The sequence below is a fragment of the Carcharodon carcharias genome, chromosome 9 (assembly GCF_017639515.1).
Source record: "Carcharodon carcharias isolate sCarCar2 chromosome 9, sCarCar2.pri, whole genome shotgun sequence".
NCBI classification, from domain to species: domain Eukaryota; kingdom Metazoa; phylum Chordata; class Chondrichthyes; order Lamniformes; family Lamnidae; genus Carcharodon; species Carcharodon carcharias.
Genome location: NC_054475.1, coordinates 20,431,676 through 20,454,085, shown reverse-complemented (window position 1 = coordinate 20,454,085; position 22,410 = coordinate 20,431,676). Strand labels below are relative to the sequence as shown.

The 22,410-nt window shown below is 39.8% G+C and overlaps 1 protein-coding gene across 8 annotated transcripts in view; it reads left to right on the top strand.

Annotated features, from left to right (window-relative positions):
- The window catches only part of LOC121281841 (cleavage and polyadenylation specificity factor subunit 6-like), a 43,522-nt gene that overhangs the window by 16,474 nt on the left and 4,638 nt on the right, over nucleotides 1-22,410 (top strand). For 3 of the 8 annotated variants that reach the window (XR_005943964.1, XR_005943963.1, XR_005943962.1), the window contains 5 exons: nucleotides 1,716-1,817; nucleotides 3,759-4,299; nucleotides 14,582-14,676; nucleotides 18,899-19,043; nucleotides 19,290-22,098. Coding sequence is in view for 3 of the 8 variants with exons in the window: in XM_041194886.1 (XP_041050820.1) it covers nucleotides 1,716-1,817; nucleotides 3,759-4,299; nucleotides 14,582-14,676; nucleotides 18,899-19,043; nucleotides 19,290-19,662 (1,256 nt within the window). In the remaining 5 variants the exon portion in view is untranslated. Of the gene's footprint in view, nucleotides 1-1,715; nucleotides 1,818-3,758; nucleotides 4,300-14,581; nucleotides 14,677-18,898; nucleotides 19,044-19,289; nucleotides 22,148-22,410 lie in introns of those variants that run through there. The other 5 variants (XR_005943961.1, XR_005943960.1, XM_041194886.1 and 2 more) reach the window with 3 other exon arrangements.

The following is a 22,410-nucleotide window of genomic DNA, read 5'->3' as shown; positions in this document are numbered from 1 at the left end:
GCTACCAGAGAAGCATTAGTGAGTTGCTACGGTGCATCTTGTAGGTGTACGTGCTGTAGCTGTGATGTACTGATGGTGGAGTGAGTGAATGTTTAAGGTAACTTGGACAGGAGAATTGTAGGGACCAATCTCAGACCGGCTCAGATCATACTAGCCACCTTTCCTGACTGCAAAGAGAGTTGGATACTAGAAGACCTCCAGGTAATCTCTGGCTTGCTTCCCATGCCATTTGCTGGTCAAGCTAAAGAGTGCACGATGAGTTCTCTCAAGGTATGGCTACAGAGGTGGTTCAGGAGGAATGGATTTAGAAGTTTGGGGAGAAAGAGAGCAGGATTAATTCACATTGGTGCAGAAACAGAAGGCTTAATTGGAATAAATAGTGAGAAAATACTAATAAATGCGAAAGGGAAAGAAAAAGGTTTTGAGGTTAGGTTGGGATGGAATTGCAGAAGGAGCAAGTGATATCAAATTAAATGAAAACTTGCAAAAAAAAATAAAGGTTCATATTGCAAAGAATTCGAGTTAACATTTAGTAGTATTTTTGTGAATTGACAAAACATCTAAAGCAAAATTGGAGTGTTTAAAACATTAATCAATATGGAGGGATATGATATTGTAGCCATAGAGATACATGTAGGGTTGAGACAGGATTGAGAACTTTAACTCCTGAAAATGTTAACAATTAGGAATATTAATCAGGGGAATAAAATGGTGGAATGAAAGATTCTATGCTAAAAACTTACATTCTACTGCTATGATAGTATAAAAGGGTGGTCTAGAAGGTTAAATTAAGATAGAATTTAGGTGAATGCAAATGATCAATTGTCTAAAATTACAGGTCTTTAAGTAGTGGAAATTTGATAAAGGGAGAGAATATCTTAATTTGTTGTCCCATGCCCCTTCAACAACATTTCCCTCAATCTCAAACATTTTTCTTTCCCTTTTTATCTGGTAATATTTTCTCATTTTATTTATTTCAACTTCGTCTTCTGCTTCTATTCCAGTAGTTTGTTTAAAGTGCTACAAGCAGGAGTAAGGTAATCCTCCGGGTTATCTATTTTTAGCGATGTTGGGGGATAAATAATGGCCAGGACACTTGGGATAGCTGCCTTGCTATTCTTTGCATAGTGCCATGGGATTTTTTACGTCTGTTTGAGATTGCAGAAGGGACCTTAGTTTAACATCTCATATAGCACCTGAAGACTCTTGCTACAACAGTGCAGTGCTTCCTGAGTACTTTAGCCAAGAGTTCTGCATTCAACTGTCAGCCTAGATTATGTGCTTAAGTCTCTGGAGTAGGACCTGAACCCATAACCACCTGATCCAGAGGCAAAAGTGCCACTAATGAGCCAATGTTGACACAATCTTGTGTTCAGTTTAGGGCACCTTGCTTCAGGAAGGAGGACAAGCCTTGGAGAGGGTGCAGCAGATATTCATTTAGGCGATACCAGGAATGAGAGGTTTTAGATACAAAGAAAGACCAGAGAAACTGAAATGGACTTCACTAGAAAAGAGATTGAGAGATCTGATATGCTCAGAATTGAGAAGTTTTGATGAAGCACATATTTTCTACAGGGAAGCAACGATGATGGCATCTTGAGGGACAAGTCAGTACATTTGAAGCAGCTGTATAGGGAAAGAGCAAAGTGAGATTAGATATGGGTTGTTCGTTGTATTTCCGTTACTATTTAAGGTGTCTGTTCCGCATTTTACAGCAATGGAAAAATCGAAGTTGCATTCGGCAAAGAGTGATATATTTGATCCTGATGTAAATTGCAAACAATTTGCATTTGACCCTTTAGAAGAAGGATATCCAGGTATGTTTAACCAATTTGAATATTCTCATACCATTATTTTATGTGTCTGTCATGCTCGTGTATACACCTCAACCCATATTTTAATTTGTTTCCACTCACTAATTGCTCTCCGTCTCCTGAGTGCATTGGCTGCTTGCTGGCCTTGGTTCCACAGATACTGTTTATCTTCACTGAGTTGCCCAAATGATTATTTATGGGTGAGCCTTGACTACAGATGTTTAAAGGCTATTTAGTCCTGGAAGTATTGCAGCCAGGCAAAATCATGCCCTCCTGCCATAACGCACGTGCTGCAGGATATTGATTGAGTTGGAGCATTGGCTAATTTTGCCCTGCCTTGATTAGATTCTAAGACCAATTGTACCAGTATACCTTTGCTCTGACCAGGATCAATAAACTTAGTATGGAGTATGAAATAACCCTAGTATTTCCCATTTTTGTATAGTTTTTTTTAAGTAGACTAAATAAACAATAAGAGAAATTGTACTAGAAGAAATTTGGTTATTTAGTTCAGTACTTGTGTATATTAGATTAATACTGTTAAAATCAAATCATGATGGAGTTAAAGCAAATTAACTTTTAAACATTTAGTATTGTAATCTCAACATAGCTGTCTGGATGAAATTGCTGAGCTATGGAGAATGCTTCTTCCTGCCTATCTAGTTTCATATGTTCTACTCAATTCCATAGTCATCTGTTGTGTTATTGAATACTGGAAATAGTGCTTTGTGTGGCCAAATCTGCCCATCAACGTTTTTCTCAAAAAGTGGAAAATTGCAATTGGTTATGCTTCATAGCCTAACGGTCATTAAGTGGTGATAGCAAATAATTTTGAATGTTTTGATCCTGTGATTATTTAGAAGATTTCAAGATGTAATTTAGAACACAAAATGGCATGGGATGAGAAAAGATTATTGAATCAATGAACTGAATAACCAAATTTCTTCTAGTACAATTTCTCTTAGTTTTTTTTAGACTAAATAAACAATACCAAACTATTAATAAATGGCCCTATATAATTGGTATTGTTGACTAATACATTTAGCAATGGTATTTATGCACACAATTTACATGCTAGAATGGCTAAGGTCAATATAAATACAACCTTCTATACATCTGTGGTACATAAGATATCTTAAATGGCCATCTATCGCCAAAACATCTTTTCCTAAAAATTATCAATAACTTAATTGGATTTATACAAAGTATTTCACTTTCACTAAATTTGTGCATACATTGGAACCCTTTTTAAACAAAAGTTAAATTTAAGAACTAGTTAAATTCAGGCATTCTTTTCTTCTCCCTAAATAACATGACTGCACAGAGCATGGAAATGGCTTTTGTGGACTATTCACTTGGCAAACTGCTAATAGATGAACTTGCCTCATCTATTGATAATTTATTTTCCTTTCCTCGCTCCCTTAGGAGCAATACCCCCAGTACTTGTGTATATTAGATTAATACTGGTAAAATCAAATCATGATGGAGTTAAAGCAAATTAACTTTTAAACATTTAGTATTGTGATCTCAACATAGCTGTCGGGTGAAATTGACTTTCAGTGCAGGGTGTTCCCGGGTGCCACTCATGCAATATATCTCGCCTGTGATCTGTATTTGTGGAAGTGTATAGTTGAATTTGTTTGTGAATCAAATAATTGAGAGTTTTCACATTTGCTATGTTTGAATTGTCAGATAGTCTTGGATGAGTGTAAGCCAGGGTAAATTATATTGATGGGTTGAGAAGTTTATTTGGTTGAATGGTATACCTTAGGAGCTCTGAGTTAATATATAGAGCTGAATGTTCTGTATTGCTAAGGATTGTTTACATGAAATTGTTGGAATATTTTAATGCATTAACAAGAGCTATTATATAATTAAGGCAATATTTGGTCAACTTTTCATTTAGATGTTACAAGGATTTTCTTTTTTCTTTTTCTTACAAAGCATCAATTCCATGGCAGATCCAGCAGAAGTTTTCACCACATATAAATCTTCGTTCACTGACAACGGATGAAACCATTCCACCTTTTCCACCTTTCCCACAGCCACCAGTTAGACCACTCACTTCAGCTGTTGAAACTAAACTCCAGCATGGTTCTGCACCATTTTCTCCCAATTTATTGTTACCATACTTAACTTCATTGGCAGCACCACCTACGAACATCCCAGAACCAGTTCTTAGTGTGTTTCCCAAGTTTTTCTTTCAATACTTAACTTCATTGGTAGTACCACCTCTGAACATCCCAGGTCCAGTTCTTGGTGCATTTCCCAATTTTTTCTTACGGAGCTTAACTTCATTGTCAGTACCACCTGCGAACATTCCAGCTTCAGTTCTTAGTGGACATGGACAAAGTCAGACATCGCAAGTTACTTGTGTTGATCCTGTGACATTAATAACACCAAGCACGAGTCTTTCTATCTTGGACAGTAATACAACGACTCCTGTGTACAGTACATGCTATAAGGATTGCGGATTACCAGGAAGGTGAGAATGTGGATGCTAATTTGTGTGTTAAATTTGTTTATCTCCTAACATATATATTACAGAATTGAATTAGGTTTGTAAAAGCTGGAGGGCACTGTTGCTTTCAAACATTGTTCTTATGCAGTTGGAGTGCCGTTTTCTGTCCAGTCAATCATTGTTGAAAAATATATGCACAAACTTGAGTCTTTCACAATTTATATAAACTTAAGTTAGAGCCATGATTTAACATAGAATGTCTCCTGTTCAAGCGCACATTTAATTTTTGTAGTGAACTGTAATGGGTCAAAACAGTTTTATAATAGTGATAAGTTGTTGCTAAACCAAATTTTGATCGCTTTACAGAATAATAAGGAGCACAAAGCATATTCTTCAAAATACTTAAAAGGTTGGCTTGTTTGAAACTTGTTTATGTGCTCGTATTTGTTGAAAGTAATTGTGAATGTAGCTGACAAACATTAGGAAATGATCTAAAGTTGAAGAAAATCTTGGAAGTAGATTTGATTCAATTCTATTTCCTCATATCATTTGTCATGTGTTCCTGAAGTTGCTTCTAGGAACACATATTTTAAAGTAAAGCAGTGATGGAGAATCCTAGAATCTTAACAGCGCAGGAGAAGGCCATTCAGACTGTCATAGAAACTAAGAGCAGGAGTAGGCCATTCGGCCCTTCGAGCCTGTTCCGCCATTCATTATCATGGCTGATCATCCAACTCAATTGCCTGCTCCCGCTTTCTGTCCATACCCTTTGATCTCTTTTGCCCCAAGAGCTATACCTAACTCCTTGAAAACATACAATGTTTTGGCCTCAACTACTTTCTGTGGTAACAAATTCCACAGGCTCACCACTCTCTGGCTGAAGAAATTTCTCCTCATCTCAGTCCTAAATGGTCTATCCCATATCCTCAGACTGTGACCCCTGGTTCTGGACTCCCCCACCATCGGGAACATCCTTCCTGCATCTACCCAGTCTGGTCCTGTTAGAATTTTATAGGTTTCTTTGAGATCCCCCCTCATTCTTCTGAACTCCAACAAATATAATCCTAATTGACTCAATCTCTTCTCATATGTCAGTCCTGCCATCCCAGGAATCAGTCTGGTAAACCTTCGCTGCACTCCCTCTATTTAGCAAGTACATCCTTCCTTAGATAAGGAGACCAAAACTGCACACACTATTCCAGGTGTGGTCTCAATTGCAGGAAGACATCCCTGTTCTTGTACTTGAATCCTCTGACTATGAAGGCCAACATACCATTTGCCTTTCTGATGAAGAGTCATTCGGACTCGAAACGTTAACTGTGTTCCTCTCTGCAGATGCTGTCAGACCTGCTGAGTTTTTCCAGCGATTTTGTTTTTGCATACCACTTGCCTTCTTTACTGCCTGCTGAACCTGGATGCTTACCTTCAGCGACTGGTGTACAAGGACACCTAGGTCTCATTGCACATTCCCCTCTCTCTCAATTTATAGCCATTCAGATAATCTGCCATCCTGTTTTTGCTACCAAAAATAGATAACCTCACATTTATCCACATTATACTGCATCTGCCATGCATTTGCCCACTCACTCAGCTTGTCCAAATCACACTGAAGCATCTCTGCATCCTCCTCACAGTTCACCCTTCCACCCAGCTTTGTGTCATCTGCAAATTTAGAGATATTACATTTAATTCCCTCATCTAAATCATTAATATATTTTGTGAATAAGTGGGGTCCCAGTACCAATCCCTGTGGTACCCCACTAGTTACTGCCTGCCATTCGGAAAAAGACCTGTTTATTCCTACTCTTTGTTACCTGTCTGCCTACCAGTTTTCTATCCATCTCAATACACTACCTCCCAATCGCATGCGCTTTAATTTTACACGCCAATCTCTTACATGGGACTTTGTCAAAAGCTTTCTGAAAGTCCAAATAAACCACATCCACTGGCTCCCCCTCATCAACTCTACTAGTTGCATCCTCAAAATTCCAGTAGATTTGTCAAGCATGATTTCCCTTTCGTAAATCCATGTCCGATTCTGCCACTGTTTTCCACGTGCTCAGCTATTAAATCTTTTATAATGGACTCTAGAATTTTCCCCACCTACCGACGTCAGGCTGACTGGTCTATAATTCCCTGTTTTCTCTCTGCCTCCCTTTTTAAATAGTGGGGTTATATTAGCTACCCTCCAATCTGTAGGAACTGTTTCAGAGTCTATAGAATCTCAGAAGATGACCACCAATGCATCCAGCTGTTTGAAAGAACTGTGCAATTTAGTCCCACACCTAACTTTTTCTCCATAACCCTGTAGATGATTTGTCTTCAAGTAAACATCCAATTGTCTTTTTAAAAATTGCTTTAGAATCTGCATCCATCATTATTTCAGGTTATGCATTCCAGATCCTAACAATCCTCTGACAAATTCTTCTCCTTTTACCCCCATTTTCCTCTTTTGCCAATTAATTAAAATTTGCGACTTCTGGATATTTTTTAATTCATTCATAGGGTATGGACATTGCTGGGAGGCCAGCATTTATTGCCCATCCCTAATTGCCCTTGAGAAGGTGGTGGTGAGCTGCCTTCTTGAACTGCTGCAGTCCATGTGCTGTAAGTATGCCCACAGTGCTGTTAGGGAGGGATATATTTCCAAGCTTGGATGGTGAGTGACTTGGAGGGGAACTTCAGGAGGTGGTGTGCCCATGTCTGCTGCCCTTGCCCTTCTTCTAGATGGTAGTGGTCATGGGTTTGGAAGGTGCTGTCTCAGGAGCCTTGGTGAGTTGCTGCAATGCACCCTGTAGATGGTACACACTGCTGCTACTGTGCGTCAGTATTGGAGGGAATTAATGTTTGTGGATGTGCTGCTGATCAAGTGGGCTGTGTTGTCCTGGATGGTGTTAAGCTTCTTGAGTGTAGTTGGAGCTGCAGTCATCCAGGCAAGTGGACAGTATTTCATCATGGTCCTGACTTGTACTTAGAGATTGTGGACAGGCTTTAGGGAGCCGGGAGATGAGTTACTTGGCTCAGGATTCCTAGCCTCTGACCTGCTCTTGTTGCCACGGTATTTATATGGCTAGTCTAGTTCAGTCTCTGGTCAATGGTAACCCCTAGGATACAGGCCCACTTACCAGTATAATCTGTCTCCTGACTTGCCCTATTAAACTCCTCATAATTTTGGATATCCCTATAAGGTTCTCCCTGCCCCTGCCCTAAAGAAAACAGATCCAGCTTCCCCAATCTTTCCACATAATTGAAAACTCATATATCCACAATATCACTTGGTAAACCATCTTTGTACCATTTTCAAGGCCTTGACATCCTTCCTAAAGTGATGTGTACAAGTTCTGGATACTAATTCTCCAGCTTTAGTTTCGCCTGTGATTGGCCAATAGCAGCAATTTGTATTTGTATCATTCATTTAAATTAATAAAACATACCAAGGTGCTTCACAGAAACATTCTAAAACAAAGTATGACACTGAGCCTCGTAAGGTGATATTAGGTCAGATGACCAAAAGCTTGGTCAAAGAGAGAGGTTTTAAGGAATGTCTTAAAGAAGGAAAGTGAGGTAGCGGCGTAGGAAGGATATTGGGGAACTTGGGGCCTTGGTGGCTGAAGGCCACTCGTGGTGGAGCAATTAAAATTGGATGCTCGAGTCCACAACTGGATGAATTCAGGTATCTGAATGTTGCAGGACTGAAGGGGATTACAGATATAGGGAAGAGCTGTAGGAGGAACTTGAAAATGAGGATGAGAATTTTAAAATGAAGACGGTTCTTTGCTGGGAGACAATGTAGGTCGGTGAGTACAAGAGTGATAGGTGAATGGGACTTGGTGTGAGTTATGTGGTGCAAGTATCCCACATCCATTAACTGCTTTATGAACTTGTCTTACAAGAGCTTATAATGTTTGTGGATTTCCAGCTCCCTGTCCCTGTGCATTTTCAACCCCCTCGAAATATTACCATGGGCAGCAGAATTTTGGATGGCTTCAAATTCACAGAGTAGAATGCAGGAGACCAGCCAGGAGTGTCTTGGAATAGTCGAACTTAGAGGTAATGAAGGTTTCAGTAGCAGATGAACTGAGACGGGGAAGCTAGGCAATGTTATGGAGGTGCAAATAGGCAGTCTTGGTGATGACATGAATGTGGTCAGAAGCTCATCTTCTGGTCACATAGTCATTTACACCATATAAGGAGGGCATTCAGTCCATTTAGTCCATTTAGGTTTCCTGTGGAACAATCTGGTCAGTCCTAATCCCTGCTCAATTTCTCCGTACCCTTGCAATTTTATTCCCTTCATGTCCATCCAGTTTTCTTTTGATTGTTTCTGCTTCCACCACCCTTGTGGGCAGCAAATTCCAGGACATGACATCAAGATTGTGAACAGACTGGATTAGTCTTAGACTATTCCCAGGGACAGGGAAGGAGTCAGTAGCTAGGGAATGGAGTCTAGAGGTGACCGAAGACAATGGCTTTAGCCTCCCCAACCAATGTTTAGTTGGAGGAAATTTCTGCTTTTCCTGTACTGAACGGTGCTTAAGCAGTCTAATAATTTAGTGATAGTGGAGTAGTCAAGAGGTGGTGGTCATGAGGTAAAGGTAGGTATTGTCACAGTATATGTGAAAACTAACTGTACTTTCAGATGAAGTCACTGAAGGGCAACATGTAGGTGTGAAATAGGAGGGGCCCAAGATAGATTCTTGGGGCTACTAGTGGTAATGATGCAGGAGTGGGAAGAGAAGCCATTGCAGTTGATACTCTGGCCAAGATTATATAGGTAAGAATGGAACCAGATGAGAACAGTCCTATCTAGCTGTAAGATGGAGAACTGTTGGAGGAGAATGGTGTAGTCAACTATGTCAAAGACTGATTGCAAAGAACAAGGAGGGATAGTTTATTTCTGTCATATAGCATATCATTTGTGACTTTGATAGCTGTTTCGGTATTGTGGCGGGGGAAACCTGATTGGAAGACTTCAGACATGGAGTTCCAGGAAAGATTGGCATGGATTTGGGAGATAGCAACACCGTTCAAGGACCTTTTTAAGAGGAAAAACAGGTTGGAGATGGGGCAGTGGTTTGCAAGGTTGGGTTAATTTTTTTTTAAGGGTGGGGTTTGAAGATGGCAAATTGAACAAAGAGGGACAACATCTAAAGTGAGGGAAAGCTATTGGCTTTCAATAAAAAAAAATTAACACGGGAATGATGAGGGGGAGTTATGTGGTCAGCTCTTTAGTGGGAATAGGATTGAGAAGGTGGGTCCAGTGGACAAGCTGAGCTTGGAGAGGGCATGATAGAAGATATAAGCTGAGTTCAAGACTAGGGCAGTGAAAGTGAGCTAGTGGAAGGCAGGGACCTGGAAGAGGCACCTAATTAAATGGTTTTGATCTTGGTTACAGATCTGACCTCCTTGCAGTTATTGTTGGGGATGAGAGTGGATGAGGCGGGAGAGGGCTTTACATGACATGACGTTTTGCATATAATGCCCTATATCCGCTATTTACAAAAGCAAATATCCCACATCCATTAACTGCTTTATGAACTTGTCCTACAAGACCTTATAACGGTTTGTGTATTTCCATCTCCCTGTACCTGTGCATTTTCAACTCCCTTAGAATATTACCATTTGGATTATATTATCTGTTTTTATTGCAAAAAGCATCATTTCACACTTCTATTAACTTGCATCTGCCATAAGTTTGGCAATTTCACAAGTCCCTCCGAAGTTTGCTATTGCCCTGCTCACTATTTACTACATTACCAAACTTTGAAAGTTTGCTCCTGTTATCCACTTCCAGGTCATTTTATTTGTAATGAGAGAAACATGGTTTCATGGAGCATCCCACTGCCTATGTATTTCCAGTGAGAAAAATATCCATTCACCTCTACTTTCTGTCTGCTACCCCTTAGCCAATATGTACTCAAGTTACCACCATTCCAATTGCTTCTATTTTTCCACTAAGTCTATTATGTAGTACTTTATCAAATGCCTTTAGAAAACCCTTGTATACAAATTACTGCACTGCCTTAATCAACTGTCTGTTACTTCATCAAAGAACTCAAGTTGGGTTAAGTTAGCAACTATTTTTCTCTTCACAAATCCATGCAGGTTTGTCTTTTAATCCATATTGCTTTTTTATTGATTCGCTCAAAGAATGTGGCTTTGCTGGCTGGGCCAGCATTTATTGCCCACCCATAATTGCTCTTGAGAAGGTGGTGGTGAGCTATTGCCTTCAACTGCTTGCAGGGAATGTGGTGTAGGTATACCCACAGTGCTGTTAGGAAGGGAATTTGAGTGTTTTGGTCCAGTGACAGTGAAGGATTGGCGTTTACATTCCATATCAGGATGGTGTGTGACTTGGAGGGGTGCCTGCAGGTGATGGAGTTCCCACAAATCTGCTGCCCTTGTCCTTCCAGGTGTTAAAGGTCAGGTTTGGAAGGTGCTGTCAAAGGAGCCTTGGCAACTTGCTGCGGTGCATCTTGTAGATAGTACACACTGCTGCCACTGCAGCAGTGGTGGAGGGAGTGAACCTTTGAGCTGGTGATGGGCGTCAGTCAAGCAGACTGCTTTGTTCTTCATAGCGTCAGTCTTGTGTTGTTGGAGCTCTACTCACTCGGGCAAGTGGGGAGCATTCCAACACACTCCTGACTTGTGCCTTGTAGATGGTTTGGGGAGTCAGGAGGTGAGTTACTCTTCACAGAATTCTTAGCCTCTGACTGCTCTTGTAGCACAGTATTTATTTGGCTGGCCCAGTTCAGTTTCTAGTCAGTGGTAACTCTCAGAATGTTGATAGTGGAGGATTCAGCAATGGTAATGCCATTGAATGTCAAATTGTGATGGTGGTTAGATTCTCTTATTGGAGATGGTCATTGCCTGGCACTTGTGTGGTGAGAATGTTACTTATTACCCCCTTGCCTGAATGTTGTCCAGGTGTTGCTGCCTATGGGCTTGGACTGCTTCAGTATCTGAGGAGTCCTGAATGGTACTGAATGTTGTCCAATCGTCTGTGAACATCCCCACTTCTGATCTTAGGATGGAAGGAAGGTCATTGAAGCAACTGAGGATGGTTGGGCCTAGGCCACTACCCTGATGAACTCCTGGAACTGGAACTGAGATGATTGACCTTCAACAACCACAACCATCCTCCTTTTGTGCTTGGTATGACTCCAGCTGGTGGAGAGTTTTTCTCTGCTCCCTCTCCCTCTTTTTTTTCTTTCTCTCTCTCTTTTTCTTTCCCCTCCCCCACCACCCAATTCTCATTGATTCCAGTTTTGCTAGGGGTCCTTGATGCCACACTTGGTCAAATGCTGCCTTGATGTCAAGGCCAGTCACTTTCCTATCGCCTGTTGCATTCAGCTGTTTTGTCCATATTTGAACCAAGGCTGCAATGGGGTCAGGAGCTGAGTGGCCCTAGCAAAACCCAAATTGAGCATCAGTGAGCAGATTTTTTGCTGAGCAAGTGCTGCTTGACAATAGTGTCACTTTGCTGATGATCAAGAGTAGAGTGATGGGGCAGTAATTGGCTGGGTTGGATTTTTCCATTTGGAGACCAAGTCCTGTCTTCACATTGGGTTGACAGGTTGGATTTCTCCTTTTTTGAACAGGGCATACTTGAGCAATTTTCCACATTATTGGGTAGGTGCTAGTGTTGTAGCTGTACTGGAACAGCTTGGCTAGGGGCATGGCTAATTCTGGAGCACAAGTCTTCAGTACAATTGCCTGGATGTTGTTCGGGCTCATAGCCTTTGCAGCATCCAATTCCTTCAGCCGTTTCTTGATATCACAGAGTGAATCAAAGACTGGCAACATGCTGGAGACCTCTGGAGGAGGCCAAGATGGATCATATGCTTGGCATTTCTGGCTGAATATGGTTGCAAATGTTTCAGCCTTGTCCTTTGCACAGACGTGCTAGGCTCCTCCATCATTGAGGATGGGGATATTTGTGGAGCTGCCATCTCCTGTTGGTTGCTTAATTTTCCGCACCACTTATGATTGGATGTGGCAGGACTGTGGAGCTTTGGCCCGATCTGTTGGTTGTGGGATCTCTTAGCACTGCCTATCGCATGCTGCTTCCACTGTTTGGCATGCAAGTATGTTGTAATTTCACTAGGTTGGCATCTAATTTTTAGGCATACCCTCCTTGCACTTTTCTTTGAATCAGGGTTGACCTCTGGCTTTATGATAGAGTGGGAAAAATGCCAGGCCAATGTGGCTACAGATTGTGGTTGAACACAATTCTGCTGATGCCCCATAGGCCTCATGGATGCTCAGTTTTACATTGCTAGATAAGTTTTGAAATCTATCGCATTTAGCATAGTGGTAGTGCCACACAACCTGATGGAGGTTATCCTCAATATGAAGACAGGACTTTGTCTCCACAAGGACCGTGTGAGTTGATCATTCCTACCAATACTATCATGGACAGATGCTTCTGCAACAGGTAGATTGGTGAGGTTGAGGTCAAGTAGGTTTTTCCATCACCCAGAAGACCCAGACTAGCAGCTATGTCCTTCAGGGCTTGGTCAGTAGCGGTGCTACTGTGCCACTCTTGGTGATAGACATTGAAGTCCTTCACTGAGTGTATATTCTGGGCTCTTGCCACCCTCTCTGCTTCTTCTAGATGGTGTTCAACAGACTAGCTTTTAATTTCATATTTATTAATTGAATTTAAATTCCACTAGCTGCCGTGGTGGAATTTGAACCTGGGCCTCTGAATTACTGGTCCAGTGACGTTTCCACTATGCCACCACCTTCCTCAAAATGAGAATTGATTTTGTCCTTGACGGTGATCTCTAGTAATATTGGACTGTCTGGTTTGTATCCATGTTGTCACTCATTTTATTTTTCATTCCATGTGTCTTATCTTTGCTGACAAGCCTAATATGTGGCACTTTATCAAACCTCTTTTGGAAGTCAGTATACACCACATCAACTGCATGGCCCTCATCAACCCCCTGTCACTTCATCAAATCGATTATTTGAACACTCTTCAGAAACTCTTCTCCCGCTTTGCCTTTTTGCTATCCCAGTTTATATTGGGATAATTAAAGTCCCCCATTGTCACTACTCTATAGATTTTGCACTTCTCTAATTTCCTTGCAATAAGATCCTCTATCTTTTCCACTAGTTGGTGGCTAATAGAATGCACCCAGTAGTGCAGTGGTATCTCTATTAATCTTAACACTAACAAAATAGATTTGGACCTTGACTATTCCAGGACATCCCCTCTCCTCAAAACTAATATTTTTCTTAATCAATACTGCCACCCCTCTTCTTTCCTTCCATGTTTTTCTTGTATACCGCGTATCCAAGAATATTTAGTACCTGGCGCTGCCTCTTTTGAGCCACATTGCCGTTGTTGCCACAACAACCTATTCCCATGTGGCTACCTGTGTTTGCGCTTGCCGCTTTTTACTAATCTTATTTACCAAGCTCTGTGCACTTGCATACATGTACTGTAAACTTGAATTAGATCTTACTGTATTTCCTTCTCGTTTGACTTGAACTAAAATCTTAGTTTCATACTCCAGTTCCAACTTTCTCTTCCAATCTTTTGTGCATCTTGTTTACTCTTCCTAATGTTACATCCTCGTTTCTATCCCCTTGCCATTTTAGTTTAAATTCTCCCCGACAGCAGCGGTCAGTCGCCCCAAAGTGACATTAGTCCTGGCTTTGTAGAGGTGCAGCTCATCTGGTCTGTATAGAGCTTCCCCCCCCCCCCCCAGTTGTCCCAATGCCTCAGGAATCTAAAGTCCTTCCTCCTGCAACAACTCTGCAGTCATGCCTGAATCTGCTGTATTCGCCTACTCACTAGTGCACGGCACCAGGAGTAATCCATAAATTGCTATCTATTGAGATCCTCCTTGCCAGTCTTCTTTCCTAACTCCCTAAAATCTGCCTGTAGAATCTCATCCCTCTTTCTACATATGTCATTGATACCCATATGGACCACAACCCCTGGCTGCTCATCCTCCCCTGAGAGTTCTCTGAAGCTGCTCAGTGACATCCTTGATCGTGACATCAGGGTGGCAACATACTATCTAGAATGCATGTTTGCAGCCACAGGAACGCCTGTTCTGAAAATGCAGTGCAACATGATGGAAACTGCAGGCCAGTATATTAATTGAACCACAGTATTCAGAAAGATCTTGGCTGTGCATTGCATCTTTCAAATTTTAAAATAGACTATGAAGTATTTCTGGCCTTTTTTTGGAGGTTTACCTTCCATCTTCAGTCCATTGTATGATACACTCTGCAAATTCAATTGATGCTTTTACTTGCTAAAACTAATAGGTCAGTTGTTTTAAAGTGAAACAGATTTTCAAGAAACACCGCAAAGCAAGAAGGAGCCTATAAAAGAACTTGATAGCAAAGGAGCTTTTTCCACCAATGATCAGAGCAAAGGTAAGTGTTTGGTGATATAGCTAAATATTAGCCCAATTGTTATATTTTAGTTAATATGAATAACTGTACTTCCTATATGTGAACTACAAAACAAAGTACAATTCTTAAGGGTGCACTATACTCTTGAACACAGTTCCATTTTTATTTTACATTTTTAAAAAAAAGCCCATAGTTTTAAATTTTTCTTTTCACTAATTCTCCAAACTGGTTTTGCTACAAATGTAATGAAACATCTCTTACATTAACAGATGTTTAAGTAAACATCTGTTAATTGCCTTTGTTATGGGTGGGGGAAAGGAAATGAAGTGGAATGAGAAATCAGTACAAACATTCAAAAGAGGTAGCCAGGCTCTCAAGGCTTGGAATGTACAAAGTTCTTAATCAGGGTTGCAAATAGTTTCAAATGTGGAGTAAGTTCAAAGCCTTCTGAACTCTGTTTACTTACCTGGGCATTGTTAGGCTTTGGGGGAAATTTCCTTATTTAGCTCATTATTTTTGTGCCAAATATCGCCGCATCTTCACATATTAATCTTAAGCATTCAACAATTATTGCCAGTGGAAGTTTTTTGAAAGTTTTTTTAAAGTAACAAAATGGTCAGCACCTTCCAAATACAGTGAGAGCAGAGATCCAGAACTAAAGTGTAAATCTTTTTTGAGTTAAAACAATTTTTTATTTTAAAGGTACGTAATAAATATAACGTCCCAATGCACTTCACAGGAACATTATAAAACAAAATGACCCTTAGCCACATGAGGAGATATTTGGTCAGATGATCAAAAGCTTGGCCAAAAAGTTAGGTTCCAAGAGCCTTTTAAGAGAGGAAAGTGGGAGAGAGGCAATGATGTGTAGGGAGGATATTCTAGAGCTTGGAGCCTAGGCAACTGAAAGCAAGGCCAGCACTGGCTGATTGAAATTGGGTATGTTCAAGAGACCAGGATTACTGGAGTATAGGTATCCTTGAGGATTAGAGAGAAGTAAGGCCTGAGGGATTTTAAAACAAGGATGAGAATTTTAAAATAAAGACATAGCTTGACTGAGAGCAAGTGTAGGTCACATGGGTGATAGATGAACGGTACTTGGTGTGAGATAAGACATGAGCAGCAGAGTGGCCCACCAGCCAGTACTGCATTTGAATAGTCATATAGAGGTAACAAAGACATGAATGAGGCTTTCAGCTGAAGATGAGTTGAAATGGGCCATGTTACAGAGATGAAAATAGGCAATTTTAGTGATAGCATGAATGAGGTCGAAAGCTCATTTCAAGGTCTTGTGACATCAAGGTGAACAGAATGCTTTAATCACAGACTGTTGCTAGGGACAGTGTTGGCAATATGTAACTATGAAATGGAGTTTGGAGTGGGGATCTAAGACAATGACTTCAATCTTTCCAGTATTTAATTGCAGGAAATTTCTGCTCATCCAGCACACTGTCGGATAAGCAGTCTGATAATTTAGCAACAGTGGAGAAGTCGAGTGGTGGTGGTGTAGTGGAGCTAGGTGTCATCAGTGTACATGTGAAAACTTAACGCTGTGCTTTTGCATGATGTCACCAAGGGACAGCATGTAGTTGAGATATAGAAGGGGACCAAGGATGGATCCTTGGAGAACACCAGAGGTAATGGTGCAAGAGCAGGGAGAGAAACCATTGAAAATTATATTCTGTGTTATGACATAGCAGTTGTTAAAGGCTGAGTTATTTAAAATCCCAGAGGGAAACTTTAAACAACTGTCATAACGTATATTTTCAAATGGTATGTTTGGGATGCAACTCTGAGTTCAGAAATGAAACCACCAAGCCTCCCGAGGTGTTTTATTAAAATTAAATTAAACATTTATTAATTTTAATAAGAAATTGAACAGATATGTCTACAAATTACTACCATCATAACTTCAAAAAATCCCCAAATTAATCACTCCCAAATAATCTTCCCCAAGGCAACAATAACTGATAGACTTTAAACAGACACCAGGCAGAGCACATTTTATCTTACGAATTCAAAATGAGATTCTTTCAATTTGGTTCCTTTGCAGACAGTTGTAGGCTTACAGGTGCTTAGATAGCACATGCCTGTAACTTCCACACACAACTCTTCTGTATATGCCTAGCCTTCCCTCTGAATGCAAATTCTCACAGTATCACCAGGCCCTCTGAACTCCACCTCTTCAAACAATAAAACCCCTTTCATGGTACCAATTTTATTAGTAATATAAATGTATTGCTTGGTGTCTTCTAGCTAGGTGCAAGAATTCGCTCCCAGTCTTGGAATGGTTTATTCAATAAAATGCAAATGCACCCTTCACCTTACTGTCCACATCTCAAAACAACTATACATCAAAGCACGCAGACTAGCTGGCTTTAATCCAATTAAGACACACAACCTACTACGAGTCCAATTTAAAATAATTTCCAAAAACATGTACATTAATATCTCTTCATGAAACTGATTAGATAGAAAAGGATGGAACCAGGCGAGGGCAGTTGCATCTAGTTGGATGGCAGTAGAGGGGTGCTGGAGAAGGATGGAGTGGTTGATCAAACAGATGGTGAAGCATGGGTAGAGAAAGTTTACCTTTGTCACAGTCACATAGGATGTCATTTTTGGCAAGATCCATTTTGGTCCTGTGGCAGGGGTGAAAAGCTGATTGGAAGGTTTCAGACATAGAATTCTGGCAAAGATGGACACATTTGGGAGGTGACAACATGTTCAAGGACTTGATAGGATGGGAAGGTTGGAGATGGAAGGGTAGATTGCAAAGTTGGTGGGGCCAAGGGTTGGTTTTTTGAGGAGGGGGTGATGACGGTAAATTAAAGGACCGAGTGACAACATTTGGTGCGAGAGGACTGTTAACAACATCAACTAACATGGGGACCGGGAGGGGAAATTATGGGGTCAGCTGTTCAGCGGGAATAGGATTCAAGGTGAAGGAGGTGGGTCTCATCAACAAGCTGAGCTCAGATGGGCAAGAGGTGGAGATAAGAAAATGAAAAAGAAATGACTTGCATTTTCATGACTATCAGATTCCTCAAAGCACTTTAGTGCCAATTAAGTACTTTTGAAGTGCAGTTACTGTAATGTAGGATACAGTAGCTCAGCTTGGCCTAAATAGCCAAGTGGTTATGGTACTGGGCTTGTAACCCCAAGATCAAGAGTTCAAATCTCACAATGGCAAACTATGAAACAATAACTTCATCTGAATAGGAACAGATGGAAACGTGTTTGTACTCGAAAGAGTTACACAGTAGCTCAACAAGCTCCCACAAACAGCAATGTGATCTTTTAGATCTACCCATGCAGGAAGGTGGTTTAACAGCTCATCTGAAAGACAACACCTGCAACAGTGCAATGCTCCCTCAGTACTGCACTAGAGTGTCAGCCTTGTCCTTTGTGCTCAAGACCTTGAATGGGACTTGAACTCAGAACCTTGGGCTTCAGAGACAAGTGTGCTACCAACTGAGTCGCAGCTGGCACATAGAAAGGAGTGAATCTACTGAAATATGCAAGTTCAGGTTTGGGGCAGCCGGGAAATTTAGAAAATGTTTGGCCTGGCAAGCTCATGGAAGGGAAGGATGCGGCAGAGGTAACCGATTGGACGGTTTCAATTTTAGTAACAAAGAAATCCATGAGCTCCTCACGCTAATTGGTAGTGAGGGTGGAGAGGACAGAGGAAAAGAGTTTAAGTAGGTGATTAAGTAGGACAGTTGGAATAAACCAAAAAATGGTGCCGAATGTTTTACTTTGTGAAGTTACGGATTGTAGTAAAAGATGACTTTGAAATTTGAGTAACTCTACTATAGTAATAGTATTCATGCAAACTGGAAAGAAGCCAGACCCCTTTTTTTTTCCCAGTGAAATGAATGCATTCCGAACCTGCTTGCAGCCCCAGTTAAATATTTTATAGTTGGTTGGTAAAAAAGCAAGAACTTACAATCTCTCCCACAGTTTTCATTTACTTTGGCTGTTGCACTTTTAAAGTGGAGTCACTTGTTACTCAGGCTGCAAGCATTAAAGTATCTGGCTTCGTTAGTAATGAGTGTTGAATTGCTTTTCAATCACAGTTTAATTGTACACCACCTGTTGTCCAAATGTTTTTTTTAAAGTGAAACCACAGTTCATTCAGCCTTTTCTTTTATTTAAAGTAGGAACAAACCTAAATTTGTGTGCCTAACTAAAGAAAAATGAATAAATTTCTGAACGGCTTTCTTGTCTGACTCTGCTTCAGATGATGGTTCAGAAGATTATGGGACCCTACTTCGGCTTGTTTCTTTTGTTAAAAAATCTAAAGCAATCGCACAAGACAGTTTCAAGGATTCAAACTGTTCTCCAAATCAGAGTCATGGTGGAGAGAGCAAACGCTCAGGATTACGGTAATTTTCTTTTTGGAGAATATTCAGGAACTTGTTTAAAAATTCAATCAACTGGTAAAATGCATTTATTATATGGTTTTTGTATTTGGTATCCATGAACTTGTAGTACAATTTATATGTACCAATAAAATAGCTGATAATTTCTAAGACCCTGAAAGCCACAAAACACAAAAGAAAATGATCAATTTGGACACATTAATACAGTAAATGGCTTACAGTAATGAGTTTACATTTTATTTCTCTTAGAGAGCATGAATATCCTAGACACAGAGAAAATTGGAGATCTAAAGAGAGAAGTGGGTCACTGCGAGATCGTTCCAGAAGTCCAAGTTCCTGTGATAGTCATTATCAAAAGAAAAAAATGGATTATGATCAAAAGAGACAGCAGAGCCATCAAAGAAGTCACCTTGAAAATTCTTCTCGGATAGAACATCATTCGGACAGAAGCCGAAAAAGAGACAACTTTGACCGAGAAAGGCCTTGTGAATCCAAGAGGTATCACTCTAGAAATAGTGATCCTTGGCATATTTATTCTGAAAAGAGTGGAAAAGGACACAATTACAGTCAAGAAAAATATTGTAGAATAAAACAAAAAAAGGACAGAGAGTACCATTTTTAATGGTATGTGTGTTGATTTTGTTATCTTTACTTGGACTTGAGATCTATATATTGTAAAACAGTGAATATCTTGTACATTAATCCACAGTGATGGAAGTGGACTCTTAATCTTCCACACGGGATTCCAGCAAAATCTACTTTCAAATAGTCTGTATAGGCATGTAGCCAAAGCAAATAACGTTGGTGTTTATAAGATGGGTTGTATAGTGTTGATTAATTGTTAGCCATCATATTTTCAATTTTTCTCTCCTTATTAGGGCCTCCATATGTCATCACTGCTCTTAAACAAGAGGCTGGTGACTTAATTAGTATCTCTACCAACAGTTGGTGTACAGATCACAATTAAATTAATTACTTGATTAAAATTCCACATTAGGATTTTGTACAATGAAGCCACTCCTCTAGTAAAATATTTAGTCTACTATTTTTTTGAGAGAGGAAAGCAAGTGGGAAATGATTCCTGGGACACCTGGAATTAATGGCAAAGTCATTTTTCTTGCTCACCTGGAGTAAATAGGGTAGAAAGTTAATTGATACATAGAAGTATATGGAAGTTACAACACAAACAGGCTATCTTCCTCAACCAATCTATCAAAGCATTTATCCTCTATGCGAGCAAGTCCTAATCACGTTTACTTGCCCTGTCCCCATATCCCTTTTCCTTTATCCCCCTATCTGTTCTAATCTTAAATGTTGGCATGGTTTCTGCCTCAGCTATTTATCCTGGCAGTGAATTCCATAACCTCAACTCTCTTTAAAAGAGCTTTCATTGCTAAATGCCTTGGGTTTAATTTGTATCTATGATCTCTTGTTCTTGGGGTTTCTATTATTAGTGTGTGTTTCTACTGTCCCATCCTATCCTAAGTTAAAATCTGTGGTGTTCTGATGAAAAAGCCTCAGCTTTCCAGTGTTTCTTGTGTTGCATTTGCTTATACCAGGCAGCACCCTAGTGAATCTGCTTTATATCCTCACCAATCATTATCCTTGCAATTGTTTGGAAGCCAAAATTGCGCACAGTATTCAACTGAACTTATAAAGTTTTGTATAGACTCTTCCTTATTTCTTGGCTTTCACATTCTATATCTTTTCTAATATTGCAGTTTCATTAACTTTCCCTGTAACCTCATCTACTATAGGGGATGTCTTATATCTCCTTTAAGTATGTGCTCTCCAAATCTCTGCTCTTTAACAGCATCATGCCACCTTTATTTAGGATGTAATTCGTGTGATTTTGTTTTGGACCAAAATATATCACCACAAATTTTATCTGCAACTTAAGTGTGCTCCCTATCTTGTCAGGATTCCTTGCAGCTTTTCCTTTGTCTTATAAAGAATTGGTTGTATCATCTATTTTGATATTTTCAAATTGTCACATAGCTCTTTCCAGCTCTGTATCCAAATTATTGTTAATATTTTGAACAAAAGTGTCCTCAGAGCTCAACACTGTGCGACTGCAGTGCATACTTTCAATCACCCTGGAATACTGCCCTTAACTCTTCCTTTCTGTTTTCTCCCTCCGAATGTTGAATTCAGTTTACTATGCTCTCCCATAATCTTATCTAATCTGTGATACTTTACTAAAGACTTTCCTAAAGTCCATGGACACTACATTTTTGTGTGCACTGAATAATAGTTTGCCAATTTTGTTGGCTTTTGATGATTGCACATAGGAAGTTGTAACCTTGTGGATACATAAAAGGTGATACTTGCCTCTAAACCCTTGTAATTGAAGCCCTTGCCTCACTGTATTGTAATAGTCATTGCTAAGGGTGATGTTTCAGACTTGCTGGAGTGCAAATGCCATCAGTCAGTGTTTGTGTAATTATATTCACAGGTAGTGTCGTTTATATTCGGAGTAGGTTTTTTTTTAAATCGCAATTTCAAGGAAATTTAATGCGCTTCTAAAAGAATACAGAATAATGAAGAATATTGACTCTTCATTCCATTCATACTCTGAAAGGACCTAGCAGCTTCAGGGAAAGTGCTGGATAGATTTAAAGAAATAGCAGAATAATGGCATTTGCTATTAAGATTACCTCTGGCATTGTAGCATTTTTCCTCTTCAGATCAACGTTTTATATTTAAAATGTTGAACTTTTTGGGATTTGATTGCTGCCTGCAAACATACCATATTCGACTGATACTATACCAATTGTGATTGTTTCCTCTGTAATTTTTTTCACATTTTTCAATGAAACAAACTATCCAAAGCCTTATACAATTTAGAAACTTAAAATACATCATAGGATGGCCCTACTTCTGCCCATTTGCTATATTTTTGTTAGCAGAATATTTGTGCTTCATTGTTGGAATTCTCGTTTGTGTATTTTTTTTTAGTTTCAACCTGCTATACTTTTTTATTGCATCTTAGAATGACTGAATCAGCTTTATGATGTATGGAAAATGATATGTTTGTGTAACTTGAGTAAAAGATTCAGTAAGTATGAATTTTAATGTTTTAAAATATTAAGCACCAAGAAATAATACATTGGCTATGGACAATTTTTTTAAACTTTTGCATTTGCTTGTCAGTTACTATCAGGAATTTAGTAAAATGGCCTGAAACAGGTGGTGATATATCAGACATATCGATGACTAGCAAATTAACAATTGAAAGTTAAGACATACGAATGAAAATTAGGGTTGATTTGTATGAACTAAGCAATGTCCTCTACAAAATGAACTTAGGGCTCCATGGCACAGAAAAAGGCCCTTCGGCCCATCAAGTCTATGCCAGTCAAACAAGTAC